We start from the raw sequence: 21,425 nt of genomic DNA, 5'->3' as shown, positions 1-21,425 counted from the left end.
TTTTGGGGGGAATGTATTAGAAAACAAGATCCGGGTGAGGCTTACCCATTGCTATTGGAGTATTCTTGCTTTATCTCCAAGCCTTTCAACAGAGATATCTTAGAGCTAACACACACACATACACACACGCACACGCACACATGCACACACACGCACATGCACACACCTCTGTTTAAACCTCTGGTTTCTGAGCTTGGACACTGGAGGTGCACAGGGAGTGTGGTGGCTGCAGCCTCGGGAAAGGGTGGACCCAGCGCGCCTTCCCTGCACTTGGGAGGAGTTGGTAGCAGATGCTGGGAGTCCTGACGCTGGAATTCTGGGCACGTGCTCTTTCCATAAAGCCACCCACAAGGAGAAGGGTTCCAGGGTTTCCACTGACCAGCACATCTGGTCGAACCTTCTAACACACCCCCAAAGCCTTCCTTTTCACCCACTTCCTCCCACCCCTCTGTGCTGTCTCCAGTTTATCTAAGACGCTCTCTGTTCCTGCTCCAGTCCGCACGGCACGAACTTGCTGCTCTGCCCCAGGCCAAGGGCACGTGGCTGCCAGGCTGTGTCCCTGCCATTGTGTTAGACATGAGCTCCATCCGGTGGGGGTGCTCGGGCTGTGGGTGCTGACGGGCAGCCTGGCGGCACTGTGTGTGAAGTGCGTGCAGCCAGAGGGTGAGGAGTTCTCTTTTCCCGGATCTGGTGGCCACTCACCACCCCTTAGCGGGGCCTGCAGCGCTGGAGGACGCTCTGGGAAGCACCTCTTACAGAGAGAGACGTTGGACAGAAGCATGGCTTCTTGGGGCGAAAGGCCACGGGCCAAATGAGAGATGTCCTGAAGGATGTCTCATCCAGACCTGGGGGCATGGGTCTGTTCGGGAGAACGGGAATGTCGCCCTTGATTAAGCATGTCTCTGGGTACTGAGGGGTTAACCTGGCAGGGTCTTGGAGAATGGGGGTTAGGTTTCCTTTGGATTTAGAGAGGCAGCCCCTGCTCTGTGCTTAGATACATCGACCAGCCCTCTTCCCAGAGGCGTTCCAGGGCCAGGGGATGTTTGTTACTCACATCGGTCTGTCCCGGGCTTTCAGACAGATCCAGACAACACAGCAAGTCACGAAGCGTGAGCCATATAGATGTCATGTGATTTGCTGTTGCCATAAACCTGTAGTCGGTGTTACAACATTCCTAAGCTAGAGACAAACGTGAAGATCCCTCTTACAGACATATTTAATCAGCGCTGAGCCAGCCTTCAGCTCCTCCGCTGTCTGGAGGTGTGGTCGGGGTGCAGGAGGCCTTCAGCCCAGGAAAGAAGAGGATTCTGTCAGCACTTAGTGCAGGGCTGCTGAGCTGGTGCTGTGGGCAGAGCGCTCATTGCCATTCAAGTTAATTCTCTGTATTCCCCTCTGTGTCCCTGGGTTCTGAGACACTATGAAGGAGTAATCGTATGCACAAGAGCGCAAAAAAAGTTTCAAAGGCAAGATCTTATTCTCCTAGGAGGGAGTGGGGACTTTCACAGGCCTTTAGAGTACACAGACTTGTAGGTAGATTTCTTCTGTGCTCCTAGATTTGTCTCTGCCCAAGTCAAATTTTAACAAACTAAAATAATACAGAGAATGGGAAGGTTACCTGAAACTTCGATGAGCAGCATGAGCTGTTATTATTCTACGTGCTGAGCTCTGTGACTCAGAGACTTGCTCTATTACAGACGCTTCTGAGCAGAAGTGCAGGTTGAAATAAAGCGTGGAGAGTGCAGGTTGAAATAAAGCGTGGAGAGTGGGTAGGATTCGGCTTTGTGGAGGCTGCCCAGGGGCTGTCTAGGTGGGGAAGGGTGTGAGCAAGGGAGGTAGAGGTGGCCATATGCAGAAGGTGGGGAGGAAGTGAAAGAAGCCAGAAGGCAGCAGATAAGAGAGATGAAAGGCAAAGAAGAGAAACAATTTGCAGAGTAAAATTACCTTCACAAAGTCTATCCATAGTCAATGGAAGTGCAAAGAAGGGAAAGGGCCTTGAGACTCTACTGAGGACCGATTGTATTCACTTACTGATCCTCAGAACAACCGAGCTGGTGATCATTGTCCCTCTGTAATAAAAGCAGAAGCGGAAGCTCAGAGGCAGACCCACAGCACTTGTTCTGTCCAGGGTCTTTGAGCCCCGAGATCCAGATTCGGATCTCTCCCCAGTACTTACTGGCAGGTTAATCTAAGTCACTGAACTTCCGTCTCCTCATCTGTAAGGCAGGATGATGAGACTTGCCTTATCTTCTTGGTTATTGGAAAAAGTTGCACTAAAGTGCCTAGGACAGCGCCTGGGATGTGGCGGGAGCCCACCACAGGCTCACAGAGAGCTGAGTGCACTGAAGGAGCACAGGGGTGCGGGGTTCACTGGCCTTTGGTGACCCCAGATGAGAGCGCTGTGGCTTATCAAACTCACTGTGCTGACCAATAACAGAACACACATCGTGCACCCATACATGCACACATGCACACATGTGTACATGCTCTCACGCCTGTTCACATACACATACACACATGCACCCACTCATACACACATGCACACGTTCACACACATGCACATGCTCACACAAATGCACACACCCACACATGCACATGCTCATGTACACACATACACATATGCACACATGCACATGCTCCCATGCACATGTATGCACATGCTCACACGTATGCACACTCACACATATACACGTGTGCTCATATATGCACATGCTCTCACACATGCACACACTCATGTGCACACATGGAAATGCTCTCATACACATGCATATGCGTGCTCACATACACACGCTCACACATGTGCTCACACACATGCACATACACACATGCATGTTGATGAGTGCACCCACACTCTGTGATCTCTATCCCCTTCTCAAGCCTGTCTTCTCCTTGACCGCCTGCAGCTCTGGAATGCCCGGAGAACAGCCACTTTGAGGAATGCGTGACGTGTACGGAGACCTGCGAGACGCTGGCCCTGGGCCCCATCTGTGTGGACAGCTGCTCGGAGGGGTGTCAGTGCGACGAGGGCTACGCCCTGCAAGGCAGCCAGTGCGTCGCCCGGAGTGAGTGTGGCTGCAACTTTGAGGGGCACCAACTTGCCACAAACCAGACCTTCTGGGTGGACCTGGACTGCCAGATCTTCTGCTACTGCAACGGCACGGACAACAGTGTCCACTGCGAGACCGTCCCCTGCAGGGACGACGAGTACTGCATGGAGGAGGGCGGCCTGCACTACTGCCAGCCCCGCACCGATGCCTCCTGCATCGTCTCAGGCTACGGCCACTACCTGACCTTCGACGGCTACGCCTTTGACTTCCAGACTAGCTGCCCGCTCATCCTGTGCACCACGGGAAGCAGGTCGAGCGTAGACACAGTCCCCAAGTTTATTGTCACGGCCAAGAACGAGGACCGGGACCCATCGCTGGCCTTGTGGGTCAAGCAGGTGGACGTGACCGTGTTTGGCTACAGCATAGTGATTCACAGGGCCTACAAGCACACTGTGCTGGTGAGTAGTCACAGGCCAGAGCCCAGGACGGGGGTCGTGGGGACAGGAGGACAAGGGTCCTGGGTCAGCAAGCCTGGCTGCGGCTGCACTAGGCTGGTTCAGAATCCAAGAAACAGCACAGAGAGGACGTTAGCTCAGGGTGGGGCTGGAGATGCTCTGTCTCTCTGTCTTACAGACTAAGGAGGCTGCGCCTCGGAGAGGAAAATAATCTTCCCAAGGCTCAAGTACCTACTGAGGCAGCAGCTCAGAAGGGGTACCTTTCGTGCTGTGGCCGAGTGTTGGGAAGAGTTCAGACCGAGCTCCAAATGCCAGCGGCTCCCCTGGGTGCCTGAGGCAGCACTCTGTCTGGCAAGGAGCACGCGTGTTCCGCACAGATGGGGCACCTAACGTGGTCCTGCTGTCCGACCCACCTCCTTCCCTCTTTCAGCACCCGAGTGATATCTGTCTGCTCTGGCCTCTCACCCCCTCCCCGTCTCCCTCCTGGCTCTCATGGGCTTGGGGAGCTCAAGAGTCTTGCAAGCATTCGGAGCCCTCGGGCTCTCCCACGGGCCTGCTCACGCGGCCTTGGCCTCCTCCTGCCCTCCCACCTTCCACCCTGGACCACGAAGGGAGGAGCAGCAGAACCTGAGGCGCTCCGTGCACGCCTGGGCCCACCTAGGACACCAGAGGGGCGGACGGCCCCGCCTCAGCCAAGGCCTTGCTCTGGGCATCACTTGACACAGGCCAGCCCGCAGCCTCTGGCTGAGCATTGGGGGGGGGGGGGGGGGGGGGCGGGCTGGGTTAGGGTGTTGGACTCTCTTCATTACCCTCGTTCTTCCCCTACAGCTGGTGACCATCCCCGTTGCTGCATTAATCATACTGCTTTTCTGTGCTCTTCATCCCTAGCTCACTCAGTTCTGGCTGGGCCTCTTGAGCGCAGGAACCACACCTAATGCATTCTTATGTTAAATGGAATGACAACATTTGTGGAGTGAGTGAGTGAAGTGACAGCAAAGGCCTTTCTTCCAGGGTTCCTCTGACTGTCATGTTGCTGCTGGTCACATTTACAGCAATCTGGGAGGTTAAATAGCCTCTGGGGCCATTAGAAATATATTGGATTCTTTGCTTTAGCCACATAAGATTTCAACAGCTGTCTGGACAGGTTAAGCTGAGTACAGAACTTCCCTAAACCATTGTCATCATATGTGTTAAACATGTCAGTCATTTTGCCCAAGTGACTTGACCTTTTCTCCTCATTTGATGTATCGCTACCCTTAGATTTATAATTTTTTATAAATTTATTTTTACTCTTACTTTTTATTTTTCAATTATAGTTTACTCTCTATATTATTTTACATTGGGTTCAGGTGTACAGCATACTGGTTAGAAATACTTCACCAAGTTTCCCCCGATACCTCCTGCACCCACTGGCACCATGATGAGTTCTCACACTATGACTGGTGGTCCCTGCGCTGAACTTTACACTCTTGTGACTGTTCTGTAACTACCAATCTCTACTTCTCAACCCCTCACCTCTGTCTCCCAGCCCCACCCCCTCCTCTGGCAACTACCAGTCCATTCTCTATATGCGTTAGTTTGTTCTCTTTTTCTGTTCGTTAGATCCCACAGGTAAGTAAATTCATATGGTATTTGCCGTTCTCTGACTTATCTCACTTACTATAATACCCTCTAGGTTCATTCATGCTGTCGCAAATGCAAAGATTTTATTGCTTTTTACCAGCAAGTAGTATTTCATTACATGTCTGCACCACCACCTTTTTATCCACTTGTCTGTTGATGGGCACTTGGTTGCTTCCATATCTCGGCTGTTGTAAATAACTCCGCAATGAATACAGGGTGCATATATTCTGTATCCATGGGGTACACATATATGCATTTAAGTTATTTGGTTAATCTCTTCCCGCCCACCCACCTCTGCCTTCCCTCTGAGATTTGTCAATCTGTCCCATGCTTCTACATCTCAGAATCTGTTTTGTTCATCAGTTTATTTTGTTCTTTAGATTCCACATATGAGTGAGATCACGTGATATTTGTCTTTCTCTAACTGACTTATTATACTTAGCATAATACTCTCCAGGTCCCTCCCTGCTGTCTTAAAGGGTAAGAGATTCTCCTTTTTTACTGCTGCGTAGTATTCCATGGTGTAGATGTACCACAGCTTTTTTATCCACTCATCTCCTGATGGGCACTTGGGCTGTTTCCAGATCTCAGCTATTGTAAATAGTGCTGCTATGAACATAGGGGTGCGTACATTCTTTCTGATTGGTGTTTCTGGTTTCTTAGGATGTATTCCTAGAAGTGAGATCACTGGGTCAAATGGGAGTTCCATATTTAATTTTTTGAGGAAACTCATAGTGGCTGCACCAGTCTGCATTCCCACCAGCAGTGACTAGGGTTCCTTTTTCTCCTCGCCAGCACTTGTCATTTGTTGATTTGTTGATGGTAGTCATTCTGACAGATTGTGAGGTGATACTTTATTGTCATTTTAATTTGCATCTCTCTGATGATTAGTGACTTTGAGCATTTTTTTCATATGTCTCTTGGCCGTCTGTATGTCCACTTTGGAGAAGGGTCTATTTAGGTCCTTTGCCCATTTTTCAATTGGACTGTTTGTCTACCTTTTGTTAAGTTGTATGAGTTCCTTACATATTGTGGATATTAACCCTTTATCAGATGTGTCATGGCAAACATGTTCTCCCAGGCAGTGGGCTCCCTTTTCATGTTGTTGATGGCTTCTTTTGCTGTGCAGAGCTTTTCAGTTTGATGTAGTCCCATGTGTTTGTTTTTGCCTTTGTTTCCTTTGCCCTCGGTGATGTAATCAGTGAAGATACTGCTGTGTGAGTTGTCTGAGATTTTGTTTCATGGGCCTAGTTTCTCCTATGATTTTTATGGTTTCATGATTTACATTTAAGTCTTTTATCCATTTTGAGTTTATACTTGTGTTTGGTGTAAGTTGGTGGTCTAGCTTCATTTTTTTTTGCATGTATCTGTCCAATTTTCCCAGCACCAGTTATTGAAAAGACTGTCTTGACTCTATTGCATGCTCTTGCCTCCTTTGTCAAATATTTTTTCTAATAAATCTTTATTGTTCAGATTATTACAGTTGTTCCTCTTTTTCCCCCCATAGCTCCCCTCCACTCAGTTCCCACGCCCACTCTTCCCTTACCCCACCCCCACTGTCCTCATCCATAGGTATATGATTTTTGTCCAGTCTCTTCCCACACCCCCCACACCCCTTTTCCCCGAGAATTGTCAGTGCACTCCCTTTCTATGCCCCTGGTCCTATTCTATTCACCAGTTTATTCTGTTCATCCGACTTTTTATTCACTTGATTTTTAGATTCACTTGTTGATAGATATGTATCTGTTGTCACTTTGTTGTTCATAATTTTGTCTTTACCTTTTTCTTCTTCCTCCTCTTCTTAAAGAATACCCTTCAGTATTTCATATAATACTGGTTTGGTGGTGATGAACTCCTTTAGCTTGTTCTTATCTGTGAAGCTCTTTATCTGACCTTCCATTCTAAATGATAGCTTTGCTGGGTAGAGTAATCTTGGTTGTAGGTTCTTGCTATTCATCACTTTGAATATTTCTTGCCACTCCCTTCTGGCCTGCATAGTTTCTGTTGAGAAATCAGCTGACAGTCCTAAGGGTACTTCCTTGTAGGTAACTAACTGTTTTTCTTTTGCTGCTTTTAATATTCTCTCTTTGTCTTTTGCTCTTGGCATTTTAATTATGATGTGTCTTGGTGTAGTCCTCTTTGGATTCCTTTTGTTTGGGGTTCTCTGCGCTTCCTGGACTTGTAAGTCTATTTCTTTCACCAGGTAGGGGAAGTTTTCTGTCATTATTTCTTCAAATAGGTTTTCTTTTTTTGAAAATATATTTTATTGATTTTTTACAGAGAGGAAGGGAGAGTGACAGAGAGCCAGAAACGTCGATGAGAGAGAAACATTGATAAGCTGCCTCCTGCACACCCCCTACTGGGGATCTGCCCACACCCAAGGTACATGCCCTTGACCGGAATCAAACCTGGGACCCTTCAGTCCGCAGGCCGACACTCTATCCACTGAGCCAAACCAGTCAGGGCATTCAAATAGGTTTTCAATATCTTGCTCTCTCTCTTCTTCTGGCACCCCCATGATGTGATGTTGGTATGCTTGAAGTTGTCCCAGATGTTCCTTACACTATCTTCATATTTTTGGATTCTTTTTTCTTTTTGCTTTTCCGGTTGGGTGTTTTTTGCTTCTTCGTATTTCAAATCTTTGACTTGATTCTTGGGATCCTTTAGTATGCTGTTGGATCTCTGTATACTGTTCTTTATTTCAGTCAGTGTATGCTTAATTTCGAGTTGGTCCTTTTTCATACCCTTGAGGGTTTCACTAAATTTATTGGTGGTTTCTAGAAGATTCTTGAATAACCTTATAACCGTGGTTTTGAACGCTATATCCAGTCGTTTGCTTTCCTCCATTTCTTTCATTTGTGACCTGTTTCTTTGTCTCCACATTTTGGCTGCTTCTTTGTGTTGATAGTGTGGCCTTGTGTGCTAGGTGTCCTACAGGGCCCAGTGGCTCAGCCTTCCTAGTTACCTGAGGTGGACACTCTTGGTGCACCCCTTTGTGGGCTGTGTGCACAGTCTTTTTTTTTTAAAAAAATAAATCTTTATTCAGATTATTACAATTATTTCTCCTTTTTTCCCGTATAGCTCCCCTCCACCCATTTCCCACCCCACCTTCTGCCCTAACCTCCCCCCCACTGTCCTCATCCATAGGTGTATGATTTTTGTCCGGTCTCTTAATGAACCCCCCATACCCCTTTCCCCCTGAGAATTATCAGTCCACTCCCTTTCTATGCCCCTGATTCTATTATATTCACCAGATTATTCTGTCCCTCAGGTTTTTAATTCACTTGATTTTTAGGTTCACTTGTTGATAGATATGTATTTGTTGTTCATAATTTTTCTCTTTACTTTTTTCTTCTTCCTCTTCTTTAAGAATACCTTTCAGCATTTCATATAATACTGGTTTGGTGGTGATGAACTCCTTTAGCTTTTTTCTTGTCTGTGAAACTCTTTATCTGCCCTTCAATTCTGAATGATAGCTTTGCTGGGTAGAGTAATCTTGGTTGTAGGTTCTTGCTCTTCATCACATTGAAAATTTCTTGCCACTCCCGTCTGGCCTGCATAGTTTCTGTTGAAAAGTCAGCTGACAGTCGTATGGGTGCTCCCTTGTAGGTAACTAACTGTTTTTCTCTTGCTGCTTTTAATATTCTCTCTTTGTCTTTTGCTCTTGGCATTTTAATTATGATGTGTCTTGGTGTGGTCCTCTTTGGATTCCTTTTGTTTGGGGTTCTGTGGGCTTCCTGGACTTGTAAGTCTATTTCTTTCACCAGGTGGGGGAAGTTTTCGGTCATTATTTCTTCAAATAGGTTTTCAGTATCTTGCTCTCTCTCTTCTTCTGGCACCCCCATAATTCTGATGTTGGTACGCTTGAAGTTGTCCCAGAGTCTTCTTACATTATCTTCAACTTTTTGGATTTTTTTTTTTTGCTTTTTGCTTTTTCAGTTGAGTGTTTTTTGCTTCTTTGTAATTCAATTCTTTGACTTGATTTTTGTGTTCCTCTTGTCTGTTTTTGGGTCTCTGTATAATATTTTTTATTTCAGTCAGTGTATGTTTAATTTCTAGTTGGTCCTTTTTCATATCTTCGAGGGTCTCGTTATATTTATCGGCCTTTTCTAGAATATTCTTAAAAAGCCTTATAACCGTGGTTTTGAATTCTATATCCAGTCGTTTGTTTTCCTCCATTTCTTTCGTTTGTGATCTGATTCTTTGACGCCGCATTTTCACTGCTTCCCTGAGTTGGTAAGGTAGATTTGTGTGCTAGGTTTCCAATATGGCCCAGTGGGTCTGCCTCCCCAGTTAACCTGAGGTGGACACTCTTGGTGCACCCCTTTGTGGACTGTGTGTACAGCCTTGTTGTAATTAAGTCTTTATTGTTGTTGGTATCACTGGGAAGAATTGACCTCCAGGCCAGTTGGCTGTAAGGATCAGCTGTGTCTATGCTGGGAGAAGTTCAGTGCTGGAGACAGCCTTATAGGATTAGACTTGCCAAATTGCAATAGCCTCTGTGCTCAGCTTGGATGGGGTGGAGTCTCAGTCTTGGCTTCCCATCAGCCTTGCCCTTGCGCGCACGTGCGTGCCTTCAGACCTCTGCCTTCCCGGCTCCCGAGTCTCCGCCCAAGAGTCCAGACTCCCCCCACAAGAGCGTGGGTCCCCAGGGGCTCGCCTGGAACTGGGGTTCACTGCAGTCAGAACTGGGGCTCAGTGCATTCAGGAGCCTCTGACTCCCTTCCACTAGGGAAAGCCTGTGGTAACCTCCGCAGCCTTTGTGCGCACTGGCGCGTGCGCGCTTTCAGTCCTCCGCCTTCCCCGGCTCCCGAGTCTCCGCCCGAGAGTCCAGACTCCCCCCGTAAGAGCGTGGGTCCCCAGGGGCTCGCCCGGAACTGAGGTTCAGTGCAGTCAGAACTGGGGTTCAGTGCGGTCGGGGGCTTCTTTCCCCCTTCTGCCAGAGAAAGTCAGCCAGGCTCTCAGCCGCCCTTCCTCCCTGCGCGCACAAAGACCCTTTGCCGTACCTCCAATTCTCTGTGAGCTTTTCTATTTCCTTCTAGTTGTAGAATTTTCACTCAGCCAGCTTTCCTGTGGTTCTGGATGGTGTCCGTTCTGTCTTTTAGTTGTAGTTTTGAAATTGTTGTGCGAGGCAGCAGTTTAGGTGTTTACCTATGCCGCCATCTTGGTTTCTCCTGTGTGCACAGTCTTGTTGTAGTTAAGCCTTGATTGTTGTTGGTATCACTGGGAGGAATTGACCTCCAGGCCAGTTGGCTATGAGGATCAGTTGTGTCTGTGATGGGAGAACTTCTGTGCTGGAGACACCCTTATGGGGCAAGTCTTGCTTCAGTAGGGTTGGCGCTCACTGATTCTGCCCCTTGAGTGTGTCTCTTATGGATCTGAAGAGTTGTAGTCTGGATGGTCTCTCTCTGACCACTGGGTACACTGGCTCTTGGATCTCCAAGGAGAGAGACTGCCCAGCAGGAGCTACAGAGAGATCTGCAGATTCCTTCTCTTTGTTTGGGGTTTGGAGGTGCCCAGATGAGGCCCAGCTGTGAAGCAATGCAAGCTGCTGTCCAGCCTTGGGACTTCTTTTGGAGGCTCTGAGGCTCTCTGACCCAGCTGCAGTAAGTTAGGTTTCAGATTGCAAAGGGCCAGGACATTCATATGCAAAAGCCTCTGCGCACAGCTTAGGTGGGGTTGTAAATTGGGTGGGGCTGAGTCTCAGGAAATCACCAGTGTGGAGCAAACAGCAATGGCTGACCATCAGCCCTGCCCGGAAGAGGTCCCGTGTCTCTGTGTCCTGTGGCACCATGTAGGAACAATGATCGTTGCAAGCACCTCTGAGAGAAAGCCGCCCTGGAGTTCTGCCCGATGCCAGACAGTCCAGTTTCTCCCCATAGAGTCTGGGTCCCCAGAGTCTTGCCCAGAACTGGAGTTCAGAGCAGTCGGGAGCTTGTATCTCCCTCCCTATTGAAAAAGACAACAGTGTACTCAGTTGCCAGCCCTTTCCGTGCGCACTCGCTCGCGCCTCTGTACCTCTGCACTTTACTTCCGCACCTCCTCTGAGTCTCAGTGTGCTTTTCTCTTTCCTTCTAGTTGTTTAATTTTCACTCAGCCAGCCTTCCCGTGGTTCTGGATGATACCCGTTGTGTCTTTTAGTTGTAGTTTTGAAGTGGTTGCGAGGCAACAAGTTCAGGTGTTTACCTATGCTGCCATCTTGGTTTCCCAGCCCTTTGTCAAATATTAACTGAGCGTAATGGCTTGGGTCGATTTCTGGGGTCTCTGTCTTGTGCCAGTACCAGGCTGTTTTGAGTACAGTGGCTTTGTAGTATAATTTGATATCTGGTATTGTGATCCCCCCAACTTTATTCTTCTTTCTTAAGATTGCTGTGCCTATTCTGAGTCTTTTTTGGTTTCATATAAATTTTTGGAGTATTTCTTCTAGTTCTGTGAAATATGCTGTTGGTATTTTATAGGGATTGCATTGAATCTATAGATTGCTTTGGGTAGTATGGACATTTGAATAATGTTAATTCTGCCAATCCATGAACATGGTATATTCTTCCACTTGTTTATATCTTCCTCTATCTCTTTTTCCAATGTTCTGTAATTTTCTGAATACATGTTTTTTACATCCTTTCTTAAGTTTATTCCTAAGTATCTTAATTTTTTGTTGCAATGATAAATGGGATTGTTAGTTTAGTTTCTCTTTCTGAGAATTTATTATTGGTGTATAAAAATGCAATTTCTGGGTGTTAATTCTGTATCCTGCTACATTGCTGAGTTCATTTATTAAACCTGGTAGTGTTTTGGTGGAGTCTTTAGGATTTGCTATGTACAATAGCATGTCACTTACAAATAGTGATAGTTTTACTTCCTCCTTTCCAATTTGGGTGCCTTTTAGGTCTTCCCTTCTCTGATCTCTGTGGCTAAGACTTCCAGTGCTATCCTATAGAATAAGATCCTAATATGCAAATCGACCAAAATGCGGACCGACCAGTTTCTATGATGTGCACTGACCACCAGGGGGCAGACGCTCAACGCAGGGGGCAGCTCCTCTGTTGAGCGTCTGCCCCCTGAGAGGGAGGTGACCAGCAGCAGCAATCGGGGGTGGGCCGGCCAGTGGGTGGTGCCAGGCCACCAGCCAAGGTGGGTGCCAGCAAGGGGGGAAGGAGACCCCCAATCACCCCACCCACTGGTCGCCCCCCAAATGGCCCTGATTGCCAGCCAGGCCCAGGGACCCTACCCTATTTTTTGGGAACAGTCTCTTAGACTTAAAAATTAAAACCTGGCAAGGCCACTCTAACACTGATAAAACAGGATGATGCAGCGATGACATGCATGGACTCTGGCATGCACATTTTGTGGTCAGCCCTGATTCTGACACTTACAACTGTGTGACAAAACCAATTACTTAACTTCTCTCTGCTTCAGTTTTTCCACCCATAAGATGGGGAAATGGTACTACTGCCTCAGAAGGATCATGTTATGTACTACTTTTTATAATCAGGGCAAAAAAATGTAGCTGCCCATACAACAGCAAGATGCCTTTCACCTGTATGAAAAGCATGGTCACTGGTGCATGCAGCGTCCCGGATTGCGAGAGGGATGTCCAACTGCCGGTTTAGGCCCGACATCTCCTGAGGGGTCCTGGATTGCGAGAGGACGCAGGCCGGGCTGAGAGACCCCTCCACTCCTCCCCTCACCCCCATGCACCAATTTCATGCACTGGGCCTCTAGTGTTGAATAAGAGTGGTACAAGCAGACATCACTGTCTTGTTCTTATTCTTAGGGGAGATGGTTTTAGTTTTTGCCCTTTGAGTATGGTGTTCGCTGTAGGTTTGTCATATGTGGCCTTTATTGTGTTGATATATGATCCCTCTATTCCCACTTTGCTGAGAGTTTTTATCAAAAATGGGTGTTAGATTTTGTCTAACACTTTTTTGCATCTATTATATGATCATGTGAATTTTGTCTTTCAATTTTTTATGTGATGTATCACATTTATTGATTTGTGAATATTGCACCAGCCTTGCATTCCTGGAATAAATCCCATGTTATCATGGTGTATCATATTTTTAATATATTGCTGGATTCAATTTGCTAATACTTTGTTGGGGATTTTAGCATCTATATTCATCAGGGATATTGACCTGTAATTCTCTTTCTTTGTAGTGTCTTTATCTGTGTGCCTTTATCTGCAGTGTCTTTAGAGCTTGGAAGTGTTCCTTCCTCTTGGATTTTTGAAATAGTTTGAGGAGTAGAGGTGTCTTAGTTCTTCTTTGAAAGTTTGGTAAAACTCCCCTGTGAAGCCATCCGGACCAGGGCTTTTGTTGGCTGGGAGTTTTTTGATTACTGCTTCTATTCCATCAGTTGTTATTGGCCTATTCAGGTTTTCTGATTCCTCCTGGTTCAGGTTTGGAAGATTGTAGTTTTTTAGGAATTTGTCCATTTCATCCACATTGTCCAGCTTGTTTGGCATATAATTGTTCAGAGCTGACTGACATAACACTAAATGCAGAGATTGTATTCAACCTGCTCAAATCACCTTCTTGGGTGACCTCTCTGAAGACTAATCATTAGGAGAAGAGCTGGGTGGTCTCTAGAATTCCTCTACTTCAACCCTCTTTCTCTTGCAGGTCAACAATGAACGGCTGTATCTCCCTTTGAAACTGGGACAAGGGAAGATAAATATCTTTTCCTTTGGCTTCCACGTAGTGGTGGAGACAGATTTCGGCCTGAAGGTCGTGTATGACTGGAAGACCTTCCTGTCAATCACAGTCCCACGGACCATGCAGAACGGCACCTCAGGTTTGTGTGGCCGCTATAACGGCAACCCTGATGACGATCTGGAGATGCCCATGGGGCTGCTTGCATCCAGCATCAATGAGTTTGGGCAGAGCTGGGTGAAGAGGGACACCTTCTGCCAGGTGGGCTGTGGGGACCGCTGCCCCTCCTGTGTCAAGGTGGAAGGCTTCTCCAAGGTGCAGCAGCTGTGCAGCCTGATCCCCAGCCAGAACGCGGGCTTCACCAAGTGTCACAGCAAAGTCAGCCCCGCCTTCTTCTACAAGAACTGCCTGTTTGACTCCTGCATCGATGGGGGCGCCGTGCAGACGGCCTGCAGCTGGCTGCAGAACTACGCCAGCACCTGCCAGACACAGGGCATCGCCGTGACCGGCTGGAGGAATTACACATCCTGCTGTGAGTCCTCCCCTTATCTTGCCTTGTGTCTTGATTGGTGTGGACGTGCCAGTCTTCCATCCCCATAGGCGACAGAGAAAGCTGAGCAGAGCAATTTAAGGATAAGCACTTTGGAATTGAGTTTATTGTCTGAAACGTCATGTATAACCTCCCAGTGCCTCCATGGCTTTATCTATAAGATTGAGTTAAAATCACTTATTTCATATGTTGCTCTGAGGATAAAATAAAATCATTTACTTTTTTCTTTTTAAAAAATATATTATACTTTATTATTTTAAAAATCTTTATTTTTCAGTTATGGTTGACATACAATATTATATTAGTTTCAGGTGTACAATATAGTAATTAGGCACTTATATAACTTACAAGGAAATCACCCAATAAATCTATTACCCATCTGACACAATACATACTTATTATAATATTACCTTTGCTATAATTTACATCCCCTTGACTATTTTGTAACTATTAATTTGTACTTTTTAATCCCTTCTCCTTTTTCACCCATTTCCCCAAACTCCCCTCCCATCTGGCAACCATCAAAATGTTCTCTGTATCTCTGACTTTGTTTCTGATTTGTTTGCTCACTTATTTTGTTTTTGAGATTCCATATACTAGTGAAATATTAGTTTTTTTCTTTCTCTGTCTGATTTATTTCATTCAGCATAATACACTCTAGGTCCATCCATGTTGTTGCACATAGTAAGATTTCATTCTTTTTTATGGCAGCATTATATCCACTGTATATATGCACCATTTATTCTTTAGACATTCATTTATTGATGGACACTTAGGTTGCTTTCATATCTTTCATATTTTAAATAACGCTACAATGAACATATGGATGCATACGCTTTTGAATTGATGTTTTGGGTTTCTCTTGGATATAATACTCAAAGAGAAATTGCTGGGTCCTTCTTTGTCCCTTTTTATAGATTTTGCTGTAAAGTCTGTTTTGTCTGGTGTAAGTATTGCTACCCGAGCTTTTATGTTTGTTTCCATTTGCATGAAATATATTTTTACATTCATTTACTTTCAGTCTGTGTGTGTCTTTTAATCTGAAGTGGGTCTCTTGTAGGCAGCATATGTAAGGGTCTTGTTTTCTTATCCATTCAGCTACCCTATATTTTTTTTTATTGGAGCACTTAATCTTTACATTTGAAGTAATTGTTTACAGATATATAGTTATTGCCATTTTATTATTCATATTTTCCATCTTTTTCTTCTTCTTCTTAAAGAAGACCCTTGAACATTTCCTGTAACACTGTTTGGTGGCGATGTGCTCTCTTAGTGGTCTATCTGGGTAGCTCTTTGCCTCCTTCAATTCTAAGTGAGAGCTTTTCTGGACAGAGTAACCTCGATTGCTTCTCCTCACTTTGAATATTTTGTGCCAGTCCCTTCTGGCCTGCAAAGTTTCTGTTGAGAGATCAGTTGGAAGCCCCTTGTAGGTAACTAACTGCTGTTCTCTTGCTGCTTTTAAAATTCTCTCTTTGTCTTTAACCTTTGGCATTTTAATTACGATGTGTCTTGGTCTGAAACTTTGGGTTCATCTATTTTGGGACTCTCTACACTTCCTATGCTTATATGTCTATTTTCTTTACCGTATTAGGGAAGATTTTCATCATTATTTCTTCAAATAGGTTTATAATTCCTTGCTCTCTCTCTTCTTCTGGGACCCCTATGATGCAAATGTTGGTACAATTGATGTTGTCCCAGAGGCCCCTTAAACATCCTCATCTGTTTTTTTAAAATATGCATTTATCGATTTTAGAGAGAGGAAGGGAGAGGGAGAGAGAGATAGAAACATCCGTGATGAGAGAGAATCATTGATTGGCTGCTCTTGCACGCCCCCTGCTAGGGATCAAGCCTGCAGCCCTGGGCATGTGCCCTGACCGGGAATCAAACCTGTGCTCTCTTGATGCATGGGTCAGTGCTCACCTACTGAGCCACACCGGCTGGGCCATCCTTATCATTTTTCATTGTTTCCTTTTTGCCATTCTGATTGGAGTATTCTGCTACCTTACCTTCCAGATTGTTGATTCTGTCCTCTGTTTCATCTAATCTATTGTTGATTCCCTCTAATGTATTCTCCATTTCAGTTACTGTATTTTTCATTTCTGACTGGTTCTTTTTATGTTTTCTATCTCTAATTTTATGTTTCTTATCTCTTTGTTGTTGAAGTTCTCACTAGATCATTGAGCATCCTTATAACCTGTGTTTTGAACTCTGCATCTGGTAGATTGCTTGTCTTTATTTTGTTTATTTTGGTTTTTTTTCTGGAGTTTTGTTCTGTTCTTTCATTTAGGACACGTTTCTGTGTCTCCTCATTTTGACTGTCTCTCTGTGTTTGTTTCTATGTATTAGGTAGAGCTGCTACATCTCCTGTTCTTGGTAGAGTGGCCTCATGTAGTGGCACAGTCTCCCTGGTCACCTGAGCCAGGTGTTCCAGATGTATCCCTTGTGTGGGTGTGGGTGCCTTTCTGTTGTAATTTATGATTGGTTGATCTTGGCTGATTGCTCAGGATGATTGTTTGTGAGGACTGGTCATGACTACAGCAGAGTAGTTGGGTAGGGGCTGACCCTATGAAGCAGGATTCACTTCAGTAGGGCCCTGGAGCCTGCCCTCTGAGTGTGTCATTTGTGGATGTGGTGCTCTGGTGTGGTTTAAATCTGGCCACTCTGTGTTGGTTCTGGGGCCTCTTGGTAGGGGCTCTGGTGCAGGCCAAGGTCAGCTGCTGCCTGTGCCCTGCTTGGGGCCACTTGGTACAAGCCGTGAAGTTATCTGCAGATGGTTGCCACTTGTCCTGGGCTCACAGGTGCCTGAGAGCCTAAGCTGTGAACTGAGGCTGCAGCTGGCGCCAGGCTGAGGGCTGCGTAGCAAGACATCTGAGGCCAGATGCTGCTTGTCTGGGGTTTGTGAAACTTTGAGAGTTTTAGGAAAATCTCACAACATGAACCAAGATAGCCTGTTTGTAAGGAAAAGCCACTGGAAGCAGCTTGGGTGGACCTGCAAGTTGGGTGGGGCAAGGTCTCAGGGAGTCACCAGGGCAGGACAAACAGTTTTAGCTAGGTTAATGGAGACTCAGATACGATGCCCAAATGCGAGTGCAGGCAGGGTGGGGAGAGGGATCAACAAAGGAACAATGGATTATGTCTGGGACACTTATGTCTGGGACAGAACTACTCCAGCCCTCGTCCTGAAACCAGACAATTCAGTTCCTCCCCATATGTCCCTGTCAAGCTGCTGCCCCAGCGCTGGAGCTCGGAGTGAGTGAGACTGTCAGTAAGTCCATGTGTGTGTCCTTTAAGAGGAACTGCCTGGGACTCCAGCAGCCTCTGTCTCACTCAGCCACAATCCCTGCTGGTTTTCACAGCCAGAAGTTATGGGGACCTCTCTTCCCAGCACTGTAACCTTGGAGCCTGGTGTGGGACTGGGACTCTTCCCTCCTCAGGGGAGATCTCTGCCACTGGGATATCCCTCCCGATTCTTATCTGCCACAGGTGGGTGTGGGACCAGCTCCTTCCATCTGTCTTGATGTGGCTTCTTCTGTGTATCCTTAAGTTGTAGGACTTCAGGAAGTTCTGAATGATGGCTGTTCAGTTGTAATTTTTATGTGGTCGTGAGATGCGGCAAGCACAGCATTTACCTGTTCCACCAGCTTGACCCAATCATTTATATAAAACACAGAGCCTGCCTGGCCGGTGTGGCTCAGTGATTGATTCCAGGTCAGGGGCACACAGGAGGCAGTGATCAATGATTCCCTCTCATCATTGATGTTTCTATTTCTCTCTTTCTCTCCCTTCCTCTCTGAAATCAATAATATTTATATTTTTTCTAATTCTAACAAAGGACCTATAGGGAAAGAGTTAGTTAGTAGGTTAGTTAGTTAGTTAGCTCTAGAACCTCATGGGCCCATTGTTTACTATGAATATGTAGGCTTTCTCTAGTGTGTTAGTCTATCGATTTGATTCATATATGTCATGTATCAGACTTTGTGCTTATGACACACTGCAAGGTGCTGAAAGCATTGGAAACAGACTGGGAGCCCCTGGGTTCTAGCCTTGCTCTATCCTGGGAGCATTTAGCTTTTCCTCCCTGGTTCTCAGTCTCACCCCCCCCCCCCCCCCCCCGCCCCCATAATGCTGTGATGAAGCTGTTGCCTACACCCTTCATGCTCCAGAAACGCCAGGAGGATAACACTAGGTTGTTGACAGCGCAGCAGCACATTGTATGCATGCTAAATGCTATTCTTATACCAGTGGCTTGCTCTGGGCCAGTCCCTGTGCTGAACACTTCATCAGCATCATCTTATTTATTCTCTTCAGTGACCCAATCAGTTGGCAAAAACCCGAGATTCTGAGGAATTACATAACTTGCCTAAAGTTATACTATCTCAGTGGCAAAGTCTGAATTTGACCTTTTTAACCCCAAAGCTTATGCTCTCAACCCATACCCTGTACTGCTATACTATGTACTGAAACCATTTGCCTTCATCTAACACGTTGTTCTAGGAAAAAACTGGAGGAGAAACCACTCTTGGTCTTGGGCCGATCTGCCTTAGTGTTTTCCCATCTCAGTCTCATTGGCTACACCGATTTCTTTTTAGACCTAGCTGCATGAAAAGGCTACAGAGGGATGCCGAATGCTGGGGCTCTAAATACGTGATAAGCCGGGGTCCCGGAGAACAAACTCCCTTTGCATTCTGGAGAAGGAGATTTGGATGAAAACCCAGACACAGTGTTATAGTGTAATACTCTGCAGTTCATTTATATTCCACATGATTGGGCTCGTGTAGCACGAGGGAGGAAATGGGGAGAGGGAGAGAAATATGTTAACAGCATTTCATCCTGAATTGGCCCCAGAGTGAGGCGCTGAGTTGTGATGCCAGGCGTGACTGGCACACTCATTGGCCTCTGTAACTTCAGTAGCATAAACAGGTAACAAAAAGCCAGGGTCCGGGTAACCCCAGAGTCGCCATGGATTCGGCGGGTCAGCACCAGGCTGTGGTGCCGGGGCCCTGAGCGGTGCACGTGAGGAAAGAGTTTTGAGGACACTGCTTGCTCCATCTTGAGACCCACTGCAAGGAGCCCCTTTCCCTGCACCCGGGGCGCAGGCTGAGCTGCTCTCCAGGAGGGCTGGGCTAGGAGCAGGCACAGTGTATGCCACACCCCGGCTTCCCGCTGCCATGAGCAGATGCCATAGGAAGAATTGTTCTCGACGGGCTAATGCCAGGGACTCGCATCTTAACTGTGGGTCTCATTTTTCTCACTTAGGAGGAGGGAAAGGAGCTGAGTTAGCAAGCCCGTGTGACATTACCTCTGAAGACGAAGGCCTCCCTACCGCTGCGGAGCGCGGGCCCCAGGGCTAACCCTAGGGCAGGGTGAGGAGGCAGCTTAGAGAGGGATTTCATGAAGGGTCTGAAGGCATTTTCCTGTCCCCCTGCCCTCCGACCAGCAACCTCCTCACAGGCTGCAGCTGAGAGGCGGTGCTCGGAGGAAGGTTAGACGCCGGCTTCGCTGGGAGCGGTGGACGCTGCTCCTGGCGGTCAGTGCGGTCAGCAGGCCTGGAGACGGAAGTTAGCGCCCAGTTCCTCACCTGAAGCCGCATTCACCCAGTGGGACATCCAAGGGAGGGGAGTGAATCGTCTTGATTACTAACCGCTCCTCAAAATTCATTCAACTGAGTCTATCATGCTTTCAGTGCCTTAAAAGGGGGGACTTGCCCGGCCGGCGTGGCTCAGTGGGTGAGCATCGACCTACAAACCAGGAGGCCATGGTTTGATTCCCAGTCAGGGCACATGCCCGGGTTGCAGGCTCGATCCCCAGTGTGGGGCGTGCAGGAGGCAGCCGATAAATGAGTCTCCTCATTGATATTTCTGTCTCTCCCTTCCTCTCTGAAATCAATACAAATATATTTTAAGCAATAAAATAAAATGGGGGACTTAAAGTGCTAGAGAGTGAAAGTACAGTAAGTGAAGAAAGCAATCCATGCACAGGACTCAGCTCTGACGAGGGCCGGGCACTGCTCTAAGCGCCCCGTGTGTCTGCACTGCCCACAGCAACCCTGCGACGTAGCTGTCAGTAGTTGGGCAGTGTTCTCCCCACAGTGGGCGCTGCCTCCCCAGCCTGTCAGGCCCAGGCCCTGGGGCGCTGGGGGCTCCCCTGGGGCTGCAGGCGGCACACAGTCTAGAGCAGTGGTCGGCAAACTCATTAGTCAACAGAGCCAAATATCAACAGTACAACGATTGAAATTCCTTTTGAGAGCCAAATTTTTTAAACTTAAACTTCTTCTAACGCCACTTCTTCAAAATAGACTCGCCCAGGCCGTGGTATTTTGTGGAAGAGCCACACTCAAAGGGCCAAAGAGCCGCATGTGGCTCGCGAGCCGCAGTTTGCCGACCACGGGTCTGGAGGATCGGGAGTGGGCGGAGTCCGCCAGCCACTGTGGCATTACCTGGGGTGATGTCTCCTGCGCCGGGCCGCCCGTGCCTGGTGCCTGGTCAGTGGTCATCAAGGCTGAATAGCGTTATCCTTCTCCCTTTTGTCAGCGGCTGCTTCAGAGTCCTGGTTGCAAAGTCAGGTAATGAGGGGTTTCCTTACACAGTTCTCCGGAGAGCCAGTGAGCTTCTGTTGAATAACTGAAGGGAAGCTTCTACTGCTCCTCCGACAGGGACTGCTCCAGCAGGAGCTATCGCGAGGACCGGGCATCGTTCCAGAAGCTCTGAAAATTGGGCCTCGCTTTACCTTGTAACGACGAGATGAGGGAGATGTTATTGCGCCCATTTTACAGATGAGGAAAAGAGGTTTAGAGAGGGCACGCACCTGCCCTGCGTGGCACTGCTAGTTAGTGGCAGAGCAGGGCCCAAACCGGGCCATTTCAACTCCCTGGTCCATTCGGCCGCAAGCATTGGTCTTCAGGGAGCCCGGGCGTCCTGCCCACCTGGGAACAGAGGCCGACTCAGCCCGGCCCTGGGGACAGACGCGTCTGTGACCGTGTGCAAAGCCAGGGGTAGAGCTGCCACACTCAGCCCTCATTACTTCATCTGGGCCGAGAGAATCAGTATTCGTACTTCAAAGTTTGTGCTTATTTTTTTAAATAAATCTTTTTTTTATATATATA

The 21,425-nt window shown here is 47.2% G+C and overlaps 1 protein-coding gene across 1 annotated transcript in view; it reads left to right on the top strand.

The window, feature by feature from the left end:
• Positions 1 to 21,425, top strand: part of TECTA (tectorin alpha) — a gene marked incomplete at its 5' end in the record, with an annotated part of 115,844 nt that overhangs the window by 31,718 nt on the left and 62,701 nt on the right. The window contains 2 exons of the mRNA XM_080650190.1: positions 2,901 to 3,502; positions 13,744 to 14,305. Of these exons, the coding sequence (XP_080506316.1) occupies positions 2,901 to 3,502; positions 13,744 to 14,305 (1,164 nt within the window). The remainder of the gene's footprint in view (positions 1 to 2,900; positions 3,503 to 13,743; positions 14,306 to 21,425) is intronic.

The sequence above is a fragment of the Plecotus auritus genome (genome assembly GCF_963455305.1).
Source record: "Plecotus auritus genome assembly, chromosome: 13".
NCBI classification, from domain to species: Eukaryota; Metazoa; Chordata; class Mammalia; order Chiroptera; family Vespertilionidae; genus Plecotus; species Plecotus auritus.
Note: the sequence above shows the minus strand (reverse complement) of the source record. Positions and strands in the feature narration are given on the sequence as shown.